The sequence below is a fragment of the Terrapene carolina genome, unplaced genomic scaffold (assembly GCF_002925995.2).
Source record: "Terrapene carolina triunguis isolate 2854851 unplaced genomic scaffold, T_m_triunguis-2.0 Scaffold234, whole genome shotgun sequence".
In the NCBI taxonomy this organism is placed as follows: domain Eukaryota; kingdom Metazoa; phylum Chordata; order Testudines; family Emydidae; genus Terrapene; species Terrapene triunguis.
Window position 1 is genome coordinate 18,423,049 of NW_020664585.1, and position 13,526 is coordinate 18,436,574.

The following is a 13,526-nucleotide window of genomic DNA, read 5'->3' on the forward strand; positions in this document are numbered from 1 at the left end:
CATGCAATTCTCCACCCTCAGACTGAGCCTGGGGTTGCAGTCCCATGGTACTAGCCGTGATTACCTCAGCAGGTGTGACTTAGGCTCACACCCTGCGGTTCTGTCCCCTCCTAGAACAATGCCAGTGGTTAATACAGTGACCAGACGGGCCCTCCTTAAAGCAAAGTATTTATTTAGAACACAAGCATTTCAGAGAAAATATGCCTTAAAAACAATACAGCAGACTGGACACATTTCCCCTAAGACTTACTGTTCCCTGAAAGACCCATTTCTTTAAATGCCTCTATCAGCCTGCCTCCCTAGATGGCTGCTGACAAATGACCCTCCTCTCCTCCACTGAGAAGTGCTTTTTAACTCTGCAGTATTCCTATGCTCGCCAAGTTCCCAGCCTGACAAAACAAGCGTGCTTTCTGGGAAACAAGATCCTTGAAGCTGATACCTTCGAGCCCTAGAAGGTCATCCAGGAGTTCCTGGACCAGTGCTCTTTGTGAGCTGCTGAAGACCTCGCTGCATTGGCTGGCCGGCTTTCCCCCCGACATTCAGGTAAAGAGAGTGGGCCAGATCCACCACTGGTGAAAATCGGTGTAGTTCCATTGACTGTAGGTGCTGGTTGGGATAGCTCAGCTCTTAATCTGACCAACTGGGACGATTGTGTGGAAAATGGCATCTTGCTGTAACTGGTAGTGACTGCTACTTCCTGGGACGGCCACAGGCAAATCCCAGTCAGCAGCTTGCAGCTACATTTGTTATACAGTATTCACTGTCCTGCTTTACAAATTAACATGGAAGCAGAATTCCAACGACTGCAGACATCAGCTCCCTCGGATACTTGTTTTATACTAGTGCAAGTGCCCTAATTTCACTGGTGTTACCCCGGAGTAAACCCAGGATAAGTGAGTGGAGACTCAGGCCCTACGTGCCTGATTCTCTACTGCCCTGAACCTTGTGTAGCTACTACACCGGTGCAAAGTGGGGGAGGAACAGTACCAAGTCAGAACTCTCTGCTCACGGGTGTGCTAGTGGTGGCATTGTACGTCCACTTCCCACAGGTGTAAATGGCTACACGAGGTGCAAGGCAGGGCAGAATCAGGCCCAGGGTCTGGTGGTGTCCGTGCTGTGTGAATCTGGCTCAAACAGCCCTTGTGCTGTCGACAGAAGGCAGGGGAGGGAAGGGGGCATTTTTCTCTAGTTTCCCCATAGGAGGGATTTTTAAAACCTATAAATTCACTTTTGACAAATGAACGGCTAAAGCAGATTAACCTTTTTGTTAATCCTCTATAATGGCTTTCGAATCTCCTTAACCAATAAGAAAGCGATAAGAGCCCGTTTCTTTTCTTTTTATCTAGATCTACATTGTTCCCCCTTGTCTATTTTTTTTCTTGTTTTATTTTCCTTTTCTTTTCTCCTATGAAATAGCCCTGAGATCTTATCTCTGGAGAGGCTCAGTAAACACAACATCAATAATCCCTTCCTTTTATTCCCTGCCGGTAACAGGGTGCAAAGAAGTGTCTGCCGATTGGGATTTGATTACCAGCCGCTATCGAAAGTCTCTTTGTAAGATCTGCGTGCTAAATCCCATAATTCTTTGATAAAAGAAGTATTACCAGTCCATTTTCTGAAGTGAAAGGTATGGGGGGAATGAAAGAAAGCAATCAGCAGAGATACTAATAGGCTAAATGCGTGTGTCTGTGTGGTGGAAAGGCAGGGACGGCAAGGGGAAGCTGGGGAAAGAAGCCCTTTGTTACAGACGGGAAATAGGAATTAATCCGTTTCAGGGTGCATGATTATTACAGCGAAAACCACACAGGGTAAGATTCTGCTCACACTTACACCAGTTTCAGTGCCTTTAGTCTGGATTGACATCCGTGCATCTGAGAGCAGTATCTGGGCAAGATTCTCCTGATGTTTGTTCTATGCTTCAGTGTTTTGTATAAGGGAACGTCTAATAATAAATAAACTCCCGTATAGTGGGCCTGATTCTCCACTGCCTTGCATCCTGTGTAAAGTAGGTAAGAATATAAGAACAGCCATATTGGGTCAGACCAATGGTCCATCTAGCCCAGTATCTTGTCTTTTGACAGTGGCCAGTGCCAGGTGCTTCAGAGGGAATGAACAGAACAGGGCAATTATCAAATGATCCATCCCCTGTCGTTAGGGTGACCAGATGTCCTGATTTTATAGGGACAGTCCTGATTTTTGGGTCTTTTTCTTATATAGGCTCCTCTTACCCCCCACCCCCACCCCGATTTTTCACATTTGCTGTCTGGTCACCCTACCTGTTGTCCAGTGCCAGCATCTAGAAGTCAGAGGCTTAGAGACACCCAGAGCATGGGGTTGCATCCCTGGACATCTTGGCTAATAGCTATTGATGGACCTGAACTGAACTAATTCTTTTTTGAATCCAGTTATAGTTTTGGCCTTCACAACATCCCCTGGCCATGAGTTCCACAGGTTGACTGTGTGTTGTGTGAAGAAGTACTTCCTTATGTTTATTTTAAACCTGCTGCCTGTTAATTTCATTGTGTGACCCCTGGTTCTTGTGTTATGTGAAGGGGTAAATAACACTGCCCTATTCACTTTCTCCACATCAGTCATGATTTTCTATCATATCTGCCCTTTGTCGTCCTTTTTCCAAGCTGGACGGTCCCTGTCTTTTTAATCTCTCCTCAGTTGGAAGCTGTTCCATACCCCTGATCATTTCTGTTGATTACAAACCCGACCAAGTCAGAAGGGCACAATGAAATTCTCCCCTCACTCCAGTCCCAGTGTATTTACAGAATTATAGAACAGAGTTCTTATAATACATGATTCCAATACAGAGTAGCAAAGGGAGAAGGATATTAAGAGGTAAAGAAAGGAAAAGGAGCAAAGATACTTATATGCCTGAGACAAAAGATCTGTGTTTTCTAGTGAGATTTGAAAAGAAAGGGAGGCTCAATTGGCAGAAAGATATAGGGAGGCTTCCTCAGATATCAGGAGCGGAAGAGGAGAAGGTTTTCACTCTGTCAGCGATAAGATAGTGAGGAGACTCAGAGAGAAAGTTGGTGCTAGATGAGAGAAAGGAGACAGACAGGTAGTAGAGAGAGTAGAGAGGTATGTGGATGGAGTGGCCCTCAAAGAGGCTCAAACATGGAGAGATTTCCCAGGGTAGTGCTAGTGGGCTTCTCTTTCCTGGAGAACCCTCCATTCAGTACAAACTCACTCTGAGGGTATGTCTACACTGGCAGAGTTACAGTGCTGGCAGTTACAGTGCCGCTTAAAGAGCGCTAAAGGGAAACTGCTGTTGTGTGTTCACACTGTTAGCTGCCTGCTCAATTGTGTGTTCACACTTGCAGCACTTGCAGTGGTCGTCGGAGCAGTACACTCTGGGCAGCTATCCCACAGAGCATCTCTCCCTCTTCTGCCGCTAAGAGTTGTGGGAAGGCGGAGGGGGTCGCGGGGCATCCTGGGTCATGTCCTAATGCCCCGTGATGCATTGCTTCGCATCCCAGCGATCCCTGTGCTTCCGTCTGCATTTGGCGCCATCTTTCAACGGTTTGTGTACTGCGTGCTCTGCTCTGCCTTTTCCGTCTGCAGGAATGGACCCCGCACCAATATGCTGCTCGCTCTCACTAACGCTTTCCTGCACTTCAGGAGACTTTAAAATATTTCAAAACGAAAAGTTGATGCCAGTCATGTAAATGCACTTTAACAAATATGGCCCCAGAAATGTGAATTACTGTTATACAGAATTACCCAGAAATTCAGGTGTTCGTAAGTGAAAATGTATTCACCCCACACAGGAGAAAAAGAGAATCTAAGGAGTGAAGGGAGGATTTCTTCAGCCCTTCACATAAATGTGTCTCAGGACAGCCAGGAGAGAACATATTAACCACCCTTAATACATCTGAGACGTGGAGTTCTCCTTTACCCAATTTGCTTTGAGTCAGTGAACTGAAATATTGGTACTCAATAGGAAGACGTCATATAGCATTGCCTGAAAAAATATAAGGAACTGGCCTTTATACAAGTTTTGTTTTGGTGGATCAAAGTTGTATGTAAAAGGAAATTGATCAAAATGTTAATCAAACCTTGTGCAAGGTGCTATTTTTCCCATGGGGAGTCCTGTTAGGAGAAGAAAGGAGGTTATGCTAATATTTACTTGAAGGAAATAATGAGAGAGTGAAGCAGTGAGAATATTTGTGATCAAGTGTACTTTTATTTATTATACATCAGGTGAAATATACCTGTACTGGAAAAGGCAGTAATAAAGAGACACTGAAACCAAGTAATGAGTTACACAGGAACTTGGTTATAGAGCTAATGATCAGAGAGGTCTGGCTAACTGCTTGATTAGTATAATTACATAGACACAGCTCAACAGTTCATATACAGATCCTACTAGCATCACTGACTCAGAAAACGGAAAGTGGAAGATCTATACAGCTGTTTCATCCTGATGGAGAAAACAATTTCTTAAGTGACTTTATATTGCTGCATAATGAACAAAAAGAATTTAAAGTGGACTTTTGCAAAGGATTGTTAAGGGGTTTGCATACATGACCTTGTGAACCTTAAAACGGACGTTTGTAAATTGTCCCTTTAAAATGCTGAGAGAAACTGCAACTTGAAAGGCAAAGAGAAATATACAACGCTGACCAAAGGACAACATCCAGAAGATGACCATGGAAAACATCTTCTGAAGACAGGCTGTTGACCATAACCTGATCTGAGAGGGTTTAAGGTCTGTGGTGTCACTCTTAAAAAATGTCTGCAAACTGCTGTGGCCAAGATGTTTTGCACTTTAGGATTATGGATTTTTCCAGGGATAAACACTCTGAGGAATAGTAAGCAACTACCAAAAATAAATAAATACATAAAATTAAAAGTAAAATAATTACAATAAAATAAAATATCTGAAGAGGTTCCCTGTTTTCTCGTTGGATGGTGAGAAGATGACTTATGGATCGTGACTTATGTTCTGTTGGGCCATTTCAGATTTTTGTAAGAAGAATGAATTGCGTCCTGATTGGTCCACATCAGCTTTTTGAAAGTGACCAGCCCAATGGACAACTTCCTAATTGGATAAAAGAGACTGACTTTGTTAACCACTTCACTTCCTGAAAGCCAAAAAATCTGTATGGGAGAAGACAGATTTCAGACTGGCCACCTGAGGTGTCCTCCTGATGACATCAAGTACCTATACTGGATAAGCACCTTTAACTTTCTCTCTCTCTCTCTCTCCCAGCTTATTCATGTTTCCTATTAGCAAAACCAGAATAAAACCATTCTATCTGTCATCTGCTTCATCTGCTGTGCAGCAACAGTTCCAGCACTGTCCTGTAACTAAGTTGACCTCTGGGTTGACCTAATCTGGTACCACGATTCCAGCACCATTGACATGACACTGAGGTTCCCCAGTCCCTTTGGCTCATCCTAGTTTGGTGATGAGGCCCCATGCCAACCACACACCACAGAGGGGCCTTAACCCCTCTGGGTCGACCTAATCTGACACCATTGACAGAGTACTGTCTCCGGATCCCCTCCCCAATGCTGATGTGACAGAATGGAGCAGCAAATCGAATTCCAGATGTGTAAAGAGAGTGACACCATCCATGACCAATTGCAACAGATTCCAGGATGTGAAAAGGCCACATGAAGGCAGGATCCCATCCCTGGTCTCGTGTGTCAAGCTGTAGGGCCAGAAGCATCTGAAAAGAGAACACTTGACGTGTAACAGGTGATACTGAAAAAAGTAGCGAGACTTTGGGAAAGAACTACGAGTGGCTCATTGTCTGTGGCCATATCTTATGCCTTGATCCCATTAGTTTTGATGAGCTAAATGGGGCAAGCTGCAATGGTACCTAGATGGGAGACCTTCAAGAAACAATTAATTAAGTAGCACTCTTCTCTCTTAGCTATTATTCACCCCATGCCTTGGCATGGTCTGGGAGGCACAGTGCTACAGACAGTGTTATTTTTAGATGAGACACTGTTGCCGATTCTTATGATTGTATTGCAAGTCTTGTGATAGTTGACATTTTTCTTAAAGCGTCAGTGCCTGGAGCCAAGTTATCATGTAAGAATCCCAGCTTTCATTTAATAAAGCAAAATTTCTAGCCCTCAAGGCTGCAGAGAAAAGCTTAAAAATGTGACACCTTCCCCCCAACGGCTCAAAAACAAGAAGGCAAATAAAAAAAGAACCCAAAACATAATACTTGTAAAATCTCATGATTTTGGGGACTGTGACGTGATTTTTGAATGCTCATAGTTGACAATACTGGACATAAGGCTCTGACTACATCCTGGTCATTAAAGATCCCATGGCAGATTTTGTAAGAATGGAATGTTAACTCTGGTGTCATGACCCAACTTGAGTGACTGGAGTGTCTAGCTCCCTAAATTCTCCCTGCAGTTCAGTATTCATCTTCACTTCTTCTCAACTCGAATGTGGTGTGGCTATGCCCTGGGATAAAGCAGACATGTTCCACCTCATAGGTGGCTGCACCTCAATGGTGGGTGATTGAGCCCTTTACATACCACTTGCCTCCCTCACAGGAGTGTTGTGAGCCTAATTAATTTTTATAAAGCACTTAGAGATCCTCCTATGAAGCATACGAGATACATACAAAGTATCTGTAGTATTGTTATTACTTGGACAGTGGGGAAAAATACAATTTCCCTGTGGTCTGAGCAGAAAATAAATCAGCAGTCACAGGGAGTCCTCACCTAGCAAAGGGCTGCACTGCTGCTAAAAATGATTTCCCCCCCCCCAGCTCAGCTCCCCTCCCTCGCTCATATTGTATGATATGACAGTTCCCTTTTGATGGGCAAGCTTTCATTTGGCCAGAGAAAGGGATAATTTGCTTCTTTTAAGGAGTTAATCCTCTGGTCCATTTCTGGGCTGGAGAACAGCTATTCTCCCCCTGCCTTGGATCGGAGGCTCCAACACAATGGAGATCATACCCACCTTCAAATCTACACTCGAGATGGAGAAATCAGATTTCCTTCCGGAGTCATTTCTGTAGGATTAGCTAAATCTTAGATCCACACTAACCCCTCACAAAGCTGCCAAGATTAGTTAGAATTTATTTTATTCGCAGGGGGGTTTACGGTTTTCTTTCCAAAGGGATTATATATATATATTTACTTAGGGTGGCCTCAGTTGTAAAGCAGCTAGCTTAGAAGGGGGGGAAAAGGCATGTATGTGTATATATATAAAATAAAAATCCCAGGAGAAGACAAAACAATAATTCTGTCTGGCATCACTGGTCTGGTTTAAAAAGCATCCAAGTGTAAGCCGTCTTTTCGCTGGGGAGCCACAGTTTGGTCTCTCCCAGAGAGCCAGCCCCACTGTTTTCAGCTGCTGAATGTGAGCTGCCAAGTGCCACAACTACAGTTCCGGGAACAGGATGTCTTCAGAAGCCCCATTGGACACAGAGCTCAGCAGAAGAAGCCTCAAGAAGCAATGCTCGTTCACCATCGAGAACATTCTCTCCAGCCCAACAGAGAGAAGTCCCCAGGTTCTGGTCCCCTTCTGTCTCCAGGGGATCTTGGACTGTGAGCCCAAGGGGCTGTGTGGGCTGGAGGCCATCGCTGCTGGCTCTCTGCAGGAGGAGGAGGAGGAAGAAGAAGAACTGGAAGCTGCTGGGTGCAGCTGCTGTTGCTGTTCTCATGCAAGCACCCGTTCCCTGCAGGATTCTTCAAATTGGCTAGGTAAGTATTCTCCTGTTTTCTGAGTCATTGTGTGGATCCCATAGGTGGCGGGGTGGGGGGTGGGGGCATTGCAGCTGGCACTCACGAGAGCACCAACACTGTTAAGTAGCAAAACCTGGGACTATAGTGACATTGCTGCATTGTGGCCTGCAGCCCTGTCATCATGCACAGGGATTTTGTTAGCCCTCAACCTCAGCAAAGTTGGGAAGGGTCAGTGCTCAGATGCAGGGCTCCAAGGAACAGCGCGGGTGTTGCAACATAGAATGTAGGTGATTCAGTAGCTGGCACACTTCTTTCCGAGGCAGTATTGTATCAACGTCCCAACACTGTTTAAACGTGGCACTGGGCTGCTGCTCTCTAAGATAAAGAAGGAAGGCCCTGAATTCTGATAGTCATCAATGAACCTATGGCATTTGTTGCAACAGTAGAGATGTTGATCTAATTCAGGTAACTATATTCTGCCAAACTACATCCCTGCTACAGCTGGATATTGCTCCTTGAGCCTGTGGATTGTACAGGACTGATGTGCGTTTAAGCATGTGTTTAAAGTTAAGTACGCTTAAGTGCTTAAACGAATCAGGGCCTATTTGCTGTCGTTCACTCCAAGAGTGGCTGCATTTCAGGGCGGATGAAGTGGTTCATGTATGGAATTTGTATCTCAGTTTAAGTGTGTCAAATGCTTTGGGACAAAAGGTGCTATATACATTTAAGACATTAGATTATTAGCAATAATTTATTGTTTATATTTTTACAGAGTAACCATAGTTTTAAAATGACTAGTTATCATTTGTAAAGCACTTTGAAGATGAAGAGCATGGTATAAGAACTAAACACTTTACTGGGCTAAAAGCTATGGCCAGTGAGTAAATCTTCAGTAAAGTATGCAGGATTTGGTTCATTATTATGGGAGTGACTTAAGTGATAACATTTTCGTTTCATTATATGTAAAAAAAAAGTTATATTTCTATATCAGTTAGTTCTGGAACAGCTGTTGTATAATTCCTGGCACAGTAAAGAAAAAAGAACATGCAGAGATTTCTTAGTTACAAGTAGTTATGATGAAGTCTCCCACATTTGGGTTTAAACTGGTTTTTACTGGTAAGCATCCTCCAAAATGGGACTTGCAGACCTGATGGCAAATACAAGCTCAAACCAAAGGAAAAGGCATTTTTTCCTCATTACTCTCCATGACTGTCAGTTTTGTGCCATTACTTTGAATGTGAGCATGGGAGAACTTACACTGAATTTCATATAACATTCTGAGTTTGGTTTGTGCTACGGAGAAGTCTCCGTGGACCATGGCACGGAGACTACCAAAGCCGTTTCACTTGAGACCACAACATGAGTGTCCTGATGTGAAAAGCTAGTGTAATCTGCATTACTTGGCACAGTCTTTTCCTACCAGGGACCACAAAACCACCTGTGGATTCTTGCTGTAACCTAGCCAGTCCCACAATCCATCATGACCACAAAGGCAAACATTGGCTGTCCAGTCTGATGTCTCTTTCCTTTACCCTTCTGTGACCATGGACCCAATCCTGTGACATCTCAACTGCTGGCTGAAGGGCTCTGAGCACCCTCAGCTCCCTGTGACCTCAGTGAAAGCTGAGAGTGCTCAGTACCTCGCAGTAGAGGGCCCTTAGCCATTACAAACTCCAATGAGGCTCTCTGGGGGTAAAGACCCGAAGCCCCTGGCAATGAAGGCACTGCCCTGCATCAGCCATAGAAGCTGGTAACATTTCACAGTGGGGAAGCAAAGCTGACAGCGTCACTGTTTTCTGTGGGCTAGCTCCCTTTTCTCCTGTTGCTTTCCTTTTCATCTGCCTCACAGGGAAGTTTCTGCAGACCTCTGAAAAACAGGTCAGGAACTGCCTCCCCTGCCTGCTTTTGACCACCAGCGCTCAGACACTGGTGTATGTGCTGAGATTGCTGTCTGAATCCTAATGGGAACCCATAGTGGCAGTGTTAACCCCAGCTCAGGTTGGAAGGTGTTCTTTCCTGACCCTTCCTGGAATTCCCCCTTCCCCTTTGTTACCACTCGAGTTCTGCAGAGTTAATTGATGCAGATATCTGCTGCTTCCGAGCACTCTACAATCCTCCTGAATTCTGTGGGAAAGAGAAAGACTTCCCGTTAAATCTTGTTAGATTTTTTGGATATACCCTTGAGTTGTGTGATGGCGAGGGTAGGGGTGGATCTGCTATAATGGAGCTTGGGACCCTACTGGAGTGCTGCTGACTCTCATGACTTCGGGTGTTTTTCTTAAAGCCCCAGCTCCTGAAATTAGGAGGTTCAGTGAAAATCTCACCTTTCATTTGAAAAAGAAAAGTTTGTTTCTAGCCCCCCTGATTGCAGAGAAAAGCTTGAAAATGTGGTCCCAGTGCATCCTGAAGGCTAACAAACCACAAAACAAACAAAAAGAATCCCAGATTTATTATATTAAACCAACTTGTAGCTTTTAATCCAATCTCATGGTTTTGAGGAGCCTGACTCGTGCCATTTTAATGCTTGTGGTGGCAATACTGCAGTTGGGCAGTAAACCAGGAGAACATAACCAGAATTCCTTCACCCTTCCCGAGTGGAATCCTCGGATCCTTTTTGTCTTTTTCCTCTTTCTTCTTTTTGTCTCCTTCCTCTGAAGCATCTGGGACAGTCCCAGAGCTGGAGAGGAGACACTGGAAGGGGCTGGCCAGAGCTCTGAGGTGGCACCAAGCATTCTGTCTCTCAGGTGCTCGGCTGGCTGGTTCTTGCTCACATGCTCAGGGTCTAATTGATTGTCACATGTGGGCTCGGGAAGGAATTTTCTCCCAGGTCAGATTGGCGAGGGCATTGGGAGTTTTTCACTTTCCTCTGCAGCTTGTGGGTGCAGGTTGCTTGCTAGGACATCTGGGAGCATCTCATTTCCTTGCCATTGCAGAGGCCTCAGGCACTGGTGCACCTCAGTCCCTCCTGTTCTCTGCCTGTGGCACACAGTCGTCTAGTATCCTGAGGGCTGTAATACCTTCCTCCAAGTGGTTGGGTTTAGTGTGCAGGTGCTGGGAGGTGTTGGTGGCCTGTGAAATACAGGAGGTCAGACTAAATGATCTGGTGGTCCCTTCTGCTCTTCAACTCTATGCCTCTCCTGGAACCTAGAGAATTCCAGTCAATCGCTGTCTCCTACCCCAGGCCTCACATCATGGCAGCCACGCTTTCATTTCATCCAAGGGGGCTGAACGTGGCTCTGTCCAAAGCCAGTCAATGCTGATTCGTCATGAATCACCCAGAGGAGCTCAAGCAGAGTCTGAGTATGCTGCCTCCATAGCAGCCCCAACTTCGGCCTACGTGGAATTGAAGGAGGGCAGGCCTTTCTTCAGAGAGCGCTTAGTTTGTTTTGGTTCTGTAATCAAACTGGTAAATTCTAACTCTCCTTTTATTAGACACCAGGTTCCCCTGGCCCATGAGGCTAATTCATCCCACTGCCAGGGCATGTAAGAATCTTCGTGGGAGCCAGAATGAGCTGCAGACTTTCCATCAGATCCAAAGGCGGACCCGCCGGCACCGGACCATCTTCACTGAAGATCAGCTACAGGCCCTGGAGGCCCTTTTCAACCAGAACCAGTACCCAGATGTCATCACCAGAGAGCATCTGGCCAACCGCATCCACTTGAAGGAGGAGAGAGTAGAGGTGAGATTCTTCCACACTACAGAGATCAAAACAATTTTTGCCCCTGTTTACTAAAAAAAATAAAGAGGAATCTGGTTCAGGAGCCGTTTTTATGCCCCCTCAGGGGGCTGCAGATGTAGCACCTCAAAGTGCAATTGAAAAAACACATTGTAAATTCCGTAAGCCATAGGATAAGGCCAGTACACAATGGATGTGTGCAGAAGAACACTCACACATTGTTTTTATGGCCTGACACACTCACAGGCACTCTTGCGCACGCTCTCACACACGCACACTGCTTAACTCTGCAGTCACTGCCCTGCTTTCAAACATTTTCATGTTCTGCAGAACACTTTTGTTTACCATTGGGATTCCTGGCTCACCTGCCTACCTTGAAAGTAACTGAACATGAACTCCAGGGAGGGAGTCCTCAGGTGGCTCTTGTCCTGAGTTACCTGTGTGGGAGCAGCCTTCATAACCAGAGTAGAACGTACTGCCAAATCCTAGCACTTCCCGTCATGCTGTAAAATCCAAAGTTGTAAATGCCAATTGCTTTCAGGGCTGGGCCGTTTCATGGAGGCTAGAGATAAATGTTGCATTTCTTTTATTAAATGTCTAGGTTTGGTTTAAAAATCGACGGGCCAAGTGGAGGCATCAGAAAAGAGCTTCTGCTTCAGCTCTGCTCCTTCAAGGCACCAAGAAACCCTCGGAGGAGAACTGCTAAGGGACTGACACTAAATCTCACAGGGCTACTGTGAAAAGCACCAGTTGCCCTGATCCACTGGTTTTGCAGCAAGGTGGGACAGATGGAAGAGGAGTGGGACTGGAGAGGGAAAGCAGTGAGGGAATCTTCTGATTCGATGAGGTAAAGGGCAGGTAAAGGTAGGTGCTGTATTTTCAAGTCCTTAGCTTTTTCATCCAAAAAAAGTTCATCTCGTGATAAATAAAACAAACGAGTCATAGGGCATGTTCCTCAAAAGCTTAAGCTGAAAAGTTGCCAAATGCCAAAGGTGGGGATAGAGCTTGCTTCAATGTTAGTATTGTAGATGCATGTATGGACGAAGGAGAAAGATTTCTCTCAACTTGTCTTTGTTCCTGTACAGATAGCGCTGTGCCTGTTTTGTTGTTATAAAGTAGATTCGGAGACTATTCTGGATAATGGCCTGGGGTTTACATTGTTTTTACAGTGTCATGATGGTGTCTACAGTTGCATTTTGGGGTCAAGGTGGACACTGATTAATTACACAACTCATTCCTTAAACAAACTAACAAAGGCTCTATTTGCATTCTTCAAAATAAATTCATTCATGTACAGAGTAGGGGGCATCAAAGTACTATTAGTACTTTCAAACTAACGTCTTCAACTAACCTGTGTTAACGCATGGCTGTAGTACAGTTGGTTGTTAGTGCAGACAAGGCCATTTGTATACTGAGCAATCTTCTCTTTCCATGACGGACCACTCTGCAGCTGCTCTGCTCGCAGTGTGGGTTGGGTTGCCCAGAATGGGGCAACAGCAGTTGCCAACCCCAAACAAAATGGCAAAAGAGAAATGAAAACTAAACTGTAGCACTGCAGAGGAAAAGCAGCACCTGTTGCTATGGGTAGCTACTAGAGCTTCTACTGATAGAAGGGTGTATTTCACCAGAGAAGCTGGTTGTTTCCTTTTTTTGTTTTGTTTCACTCAGCTTGGATAATTAAATTAGATCCGTCAGTTTCACTTTCTGGTTCTCATGCTCTAAGACCTTGCTTTGGGGTCTGGAGTGGTGCATTGGGCTTCACATCAACACAGAGGAAAGTTTCAGCCCTAGAACTGTCTATGTGGTGCCCCACCTGCTGTGTAAGTGCTAAGGATGATAACTGTTTGCAGTCTTGTAGCCATGGCAGTCCTAGGATATTAAAGAGACAAGGTGGGTGAGGTAATATCTTTTATTGGATCAATTTCTGTTGGCGAGAGCTTGTCTCTCAAGATATTACCTCACCCACTGTGTCTCTCTAAGGATGATAATTGGCCATGTCCTACAAGGCCAGCCAGCTTTTGAAGAATCGTTCTTGATTTCCATCCCCATTCTGTGTTTTATTCCTTGCAGACAGATTCCCTTTCATTTTCAGACTTGGATCCCTCCATGATAATTGTGGGGAATGGTGTGTGTGTGTGTGTGTGTGTGTGTGTGTGTGTGTGTGTGTGTGTG

At 45.0% G+C, this 13,526-nt stretch overlaps 1 protein-coding gene across 1 annotated transcript; it reads left to right on the forward strand.

Annotated features, from left to right (window-relative positions):
* Positions 1-7,391: 7,391 nt before the first annotated feature.
* On the forward strand, positions 7,392-12,060 carry GSC2 (goosecoid homeobox 2). The gene is made up of 3 exons (XM_029912622.1): positions 7,392-7,695; positions 11,110-11,357; positions 11,956-12,060. Exons 1-3 carry the CDS (start codon positions 7,392-7,394, stop codon positions 12,058-12,060), a joined length of 657 nt encoding a protein of 218 aa, XP_029768482.1.
* Positions 12,061-13,526: the final 1,466 nt, after the last annotated feature.

Coding starts and splice junctions, on each gene's coding strand:
- GSC2 (XM_029912622.1), top strand. CDS start 7,392: ATGTCTTCAGAAGCCCCATTGGACACAGAGCTCAGCAGAAGAAGCCTC. Junction 7,696..11,109: donor GGATTCTTCAAATTGGCTAG/GTAAGTATTCTC, acceptor TCCTTTTATTAG/ACACCAGGTTCCCCTGGCCC. Junction 11,358..11,955: donor TGAAGGAGGAGAGAGTAGAG/GTGAGATTCTTC, acceptor TTAAATGTCTAG/GTTTGGTTTAAAAATCGACG.